The sequence below is a fragment of the Hipposideros armiger genome, unplaced genomic scaffold (assembly GCF_001890085.2).
Source record: "Hipposideros armiger isolate ML-2016 unplaced genomic scaffold, ASM189008v1 scaffold_1149, whole genome shotgun sequence".
Taxonomy (NCBI): Eukaryota; Metazoa; Chordata; class Mammalia; order Chiroptera; family Hipposideridae; genus Hipposideros; species Hipposideros armiger.
The window spans coordinates 334574-340331 of NW_017732499.1; the positions used below are offsets into that span (position 1 = coordinate 334574).

General features: G+C 42.0%; 1 protein-coding gene across 1 annotated transcript in view; it reads right to left on the minus strand.

The window, feature by feature from the left end:
• Positions 1 to 4027, minus strand: part of DYNLT3 (dynein light chain Tctex-type 3) — a 9848-nt gene extending 5821 nt beyond the window's left edge. The window contains exons 1-2 of the mRNA XM_019632527.1: positions 3868 to 4027; positions 1493 to 1534 (exon numbers count right to left, since the gene is read on the minus strand). Coding sequence (XP_019488072.1) covers positions 1493 to 1534; positions 3868 to 3897 — 72 coding nt within the window. The 5' untranslated portion in view covers positions 3898 to 4027. The remainder of the gene's footprint in view (positions 1 to 1492; positions 1535 to 3867) is intronic.
• Positions 4028 to 5758: the final 1731 nt, after the last annotated feature.

Below are 5758 nucleotides of genomic sequence, written 5' to 3' on the forward strand. Positions count from 1 at the left end.
TGCCAACTTGGGCCAGTGAAGCAACATCCTCCACAACTAGACTGAAGAACAAAACGACAGCAACTTGTCTGTCCCCCTTCCCCCAATTCCCCAGCGCTGTTCCCATCCCCCCAATTCACCAATAAAAAAAATCTTTAAAAAAAAAAAAAAAAAAAGAAACTAAGAGCACCCATTTTTCTTTGCGATTATCTAAAGGACAGAAAACAACATGGGGCTGTGGATCCCACTGTAAACAGCCCTGCTAATTACTATTAATTAATATTTAGCCTTCTTAATTTTATCATTAACCGGGAGGCCCCCTAGATAATGAGGTCCTTAACCTGTCTGTATTCCCAGGGCCAAATTTAGGACATGGGCACATAGCAGACACTCAGTAAATGTTTGTTGTTGAAGTCATATTGGCTTTGATATACGCTTTGGGCATCCGAAATCAAATCTACATTAGACTAAGTTCCACATTAATTCCATTTGTATCACTTTTCTTTGAGAATTTCTTTGGGGCCAAATTCTATTACTGACAATAAATAAAATATATGCAAATCACTGATAAGTGAGTAGCTCTAAGACTTCAGAGGGAGAAATATTAGTATAGGGGCTCAAAGCAAGAAATCTAAGGAAAGAAAATAAGATGAGCAAGAGATAAGGAAACAGAAATACCTACTGAAACTCTAATAATCTAGAAAGTGCTGAAATCTCTCTCTCTCCCGCCCCCCTTCTCCCCCTCTCCCTCTCTCCCTTCTTCCCTCCTTTCTGATGCCTCATCGGCAAAGAGTTGTCTCATGGGAAGATAGGAGGAGGGAAGAGGATAGACATGGAGCTGAAAGTCACTTCTAGCAAGCCTGAGATTTCTTTTAAGTCTCATATTTTATATAAAAATTTCAAGCGAAGCCTGCTTTTGACTCCAGAATATGTCAGACTTTGTTTTTATTTTAAAATATTTTCAGTTAAATTACTTGTATTACTTAGCTCCCTCTTGCAAGTATTTAAGTCAAAACGCACCCAGTGGCTCCTAGCCCCATGTAGCCACCACCAAGTATGTGTATCCCATTTTAAGAAGCATGGCCCTTTTAATTTAATTAAACATCAAAGTAACACATGCACATCGTTTTAAAAATCCAATGGAAGAGAAGAGCTTACAATGAAAAGCAAGACTCCCCTCCCCGCCCTTTCCCATCCCCAGCCTCACTCCCAGAGGAAACCACTTCAGTGTACAACTGTTTTTCTTTCTTCTAAGGGTTACTTAAGTATCTCTAGTGTTTTATCACTATGTCTTGATTTACGATTTATAGACAACATCCCTAGAGCTCCTGCTAAGAGAGATGAAAATTTAGTTCCCTCAGACCACCTGCCACCTACTTCCCCCTTTCCCTCCATATAGTGAATTCACTATTTTTACTAAGATTTCTAACTTTGTACTGAAAGTAAAAACTCAGCTTTTTAAAACTGCAATCAACACAGCAGCTTCAAAATGAACAAGATGTATAAAACTCACCTCTTTAACAATATTGTGGGCTTCTTCCGCATTGAAGCGAACCTAAAGGGGAAAAACAAAAGATAAAGCTGCTTTCAACACAGACTTCCTTTTTATTTGTAGTCATAATGATACAGAGAATCCCCTAGGCTAGCCTGGGCAGGTATTGGTGACAGGAGACCATAGTGATAAGGGGCATCCAGTCTACTGAGGCTGCTAATCCTACCTCAAACACTTAAAATTACAAAATGTTTTCCCCACTTACCTTCCTGGAGATTTTGATTCATTAGGTCTGGGGAAGCGCCTGTGCAACTACTTTTTTTTAAGTGCTTTTGGTGATTGTGATGAATGCCCTAGATTGAGAATCATTGCATTGTAAAGCGCAAGAAACAGCAGAAGACGGGTATAAAAAATGTGTTATCAGTATATAGGAAAATGGCTGCAGTGAAGTGAGAATGACGTGGTCCATAAGAACAGAATGCTTAATATAATAGATTACTTCAATTTTGTTTTTAACTGATGCTAGGTAAAAATGTGGCTTTCCTGAATTAAAGATTATGAAAATACTTGATCGTTCTAAATTAATGTCACTTTAATACTATATAATAGGTCTGGGCCGGCCGAGTAGCTCAGTTGGTTAAGAGGTCGCTCAAAAGTTTGAGCTCTGAGCAACAGCGGTTCGAGTCCAGCCCGAGCTGAGCAGCCGCTGAGCTGCCAACAGGTAGCAGGATGGCTCAGCTAAAAACAAAACAAAACAAATACTATATAATAGGTCTGGCAACTTAGTCTTTCCTTTGGAGTGACTTGATAAGACTCTTGAGTTAAAAGCAACTATTAATGACATCCAACTGTCTGTCCTAGAGTAGAGAACTAGGCTATATGATAAGATTGAAATCTATACCCAAATACTTCAGGTAATACATGATTTGTTCCCATAGAGACATTTTTAGGTGCTTTATGACCTCATTTTTAAAAATTCCACTACACAACTTAAAATTAGTTTCAAAAAAAGTAAATTTTTAAAATAAGTATCATCTTGAATATCGATGTAAAACATTTTCAACTCAATTACACCACAGAATTCCCCAACAAGAAAGGGATAAAAATACCCTGAATAATTAGGAATATTGTGAAAACAGTTCTCACATTTTGACCCTATTAAAACAATCATTTTACCTTAAAATAAGATTCTCATCTACTTTCAAAAGTGGTCTACAAATGAAAGGATGTCCATTTCATTTTGACTTGGAAGGACACCAAATAATCAGGATGTACTGGGTGGCCATGGTAACACATGTAATTTTATTTGTTTTAAAATATACTATTTGGGAAGTACTGCCATACAGAACCCTCTTAGGAGTCAGGAGACAAGCACATGCTGGGGGATATGCCTGAGGGTGAAAATTGCTTGTGGCTCAGTTTCTAAAATAAGAATACTGTACCACTGACCTGTAAGTATGTATGCTACCTGCATCACAGAACTGATTTAAATGTGGTTTTACCTTCTGTAGAAACCCACATCCTAAAGATGGTGGACCAGAAACCCTTTCCTTAAAGGTGACTAATAATATATCATTTTAGGCTGTACCTCCACCACGTGCCTACTTTTTTTCACCGCACCATTCACCTGTGGCTACCACTGGACAGAAAATGCCTTTGTTTATTCTGCCTTTGCAGGCCTGTCACAGGATACGCTGGGATCCAATAGGCTTCATCCTCCTACTGGTTCATGTGAAGCCAGAGTTGTAGTTGTTCGGTCAGAGAGGCCTGGGTTCAAATGGAGCATCTGCCATTCCTGGCAGTTTAAATTTGGGGCATGTCACTTAGCCACCATGAAAGTCAGAGTCCCCATCAGTAACAGGAAGATAAGTGACATCGTGGGGTTCTGGTGAGGATGTGGGAAGCCTGAGTCAGTAAGCAAGAGCTCGTAATCCGTAAGGCACCTCCATTCGGCCAACCCAGGCGAAGAGCTGAAGCGGCTCAGCCATCAGGGCCTCGCACACAGGACGGCCACACCTGCTTTGAGGACGCCAAGGGACGGAGGAAGCAGCCGGGAAAACCGGTTTCCAAGGCCTGCCCGGCAGACGGGCGGCACCCGCCACCCCATCTCCACCCCGTGCATCCCAAGTCAGGCCTTCCACCCCCTCGGCCCTGACCCCACTGCCAGCCCCAAGCGCTCCCGGCCATCCCTGCCACCCGGGTTCTCAGCCCACCCTCCGAGCTTTGGGGTGGGGGACGGGTGGGGCGGATCCCTGGCCCGGAGGAGAGGACCCAAGCACGGAGGACGCTGCACCCCAATTGTCGGGGCTGCCTGTCTCCTGGAGACCAGGTGGCCAAGACCCCGCGCTGAGGCAGGCGGGGGCGGGGGTCGCTCACAGGCGGCCGAGGGGCGGTACCTCGTCACAGTGGCGATGGTACTCCTCCATGGTGGCTCCGACTCTCCCAGGGGGCGGAGCGATGGGCGGGTCAAGCTCCGCGGCCGCGCACTGGCCTCCCGGGAGAACTCGCCCCTGTTTATGTCCTGGGGCGGTACCCACGCAGGAGTCGCCTTTGTGTCGCAGCGGCGCCGCCGTTCTGGGAGCACCGGCAGAGTTCTGGGAAGTGGGAGGCCTCTCCCCGCTGCCTCCAATCTTTCTGGAAACAAGGGATGGGTGTTAAAAAGCTGGGAATTGTGCCAGCGTAGATTAGATGGGGTGACCTGGTGTCAGTCAAACTCCACATTATTGGTTGAGTGCTCACTGCTGTGGTTATTTGCACATCTTTGTTCATCATCATTCAGCAAATAAGTGTAGTTAATGTAGTGGTGTACAATCCGCTTTCATTTGTCCACTTACTAGCTATGTTACTTGGAAAAACGAACCTCCCACAGCCTCAGTTTTCTCATATGAAAACTTAAAATTAAACTTATTTCACGGTTGGTTATAAGGATCAAATGAGATGCAGTATATATATATAACTCCTAAAGTAGATGCTCCTACACCCTTCCTCCTCAATGGCTATGTGAAAAGAAAGATTTGATTTATGGGAGAAAAGGTAAAAATACTCTAAAATAAAGTAAAAGTTTTAGCTGAACAATGGTTACACTTATTTTAAAATAGTAAGTTCCAGATGATCTTTAGGATTTCCTCCTTTAAACCCATAACTACCAACCAGTCTTGGTTCTGTGACCATCATCCCATTTTTCAAGGTGAAAATTTAAGAAGAAAGAAACCTAGAGGTAGGAGTAGGGCATTTCTGACAACTTTTCACCTGGCTGTGAGTAAATTCAAAGGCTTTTTGCTGGTGGACCAAGGGATAAAATAATCAGATTCCATGGCCTGCCAAGGGGGAGGTCTCCAGTTAGAATCATACTTCGTGTTAAGACTCCAAGGAGCACACCCTCCAAGGTAAGCGTGTAAAACAACAAAGCTTGATCTTGCTGGGACTGCAGTTCAGTTTTAAACCACTTCAATCCTTGAAATTGAATTAAGGTGATCTAGCATTGCTAATGGCTCTAGCCATCTTCCAGAAGCAAATGTAAATTCTTTCTGGAGGAAGCAAACATCATGCTGGGCCTCAAAGCAGATATATAATTGCTCACACACATCATCAAGTGCACAATAAAATGTAACTAGATGCATAAAAAGAAAAAACATTTATCATAATCCTCAGATAATGAAAACAGCCCAAACAGGTATCTAGATGATGGAATTATGAGAAATAGACTTTAAAATAATTGTGCTTAATATATTTAAAGAGACAAGATTGAGAACTGGAAAGAATTGGTAGTTATAAAAAATATCCAAATGGAATTTCTAGAAGTGGGAACTACTGTAACCAAAATAAAAAAAACTTAAAGGGTGGGTTCCATAGTAGTTTTGGCAAAGCTGAAGATTTAATTGGTGAAATTTTGAAAATAGGCAATAAGGAAATATTCATAATGGGGCATAAATGAATGTAAAATGTGGGAGAAAGCACAGGGACACAAGGAATACCATGAGAATGTCTAACATACATAATTGGAGTTCCAGAAGGAGATGAGAGACAATGGGCGAAGCAATATTTGATGAAATAATAGCTGAAGATCTTCAAAAAATGATGAAAAGAACTTCATTAATCATAGTCTCTACAGGGAGCAGATGGAACACTAAAAATGTAATAATTCATCAAGGATTTATTTACAATGATGTGTATTGTAAATGGGAGGTGGGTATGGGGGATCCACAAGGAATAGTTCAGAAACATGATACAAAATATTTTTTGCCCCTCAACATTCACCCTCTTGACCAGCTACAGAGGCAGGAACTA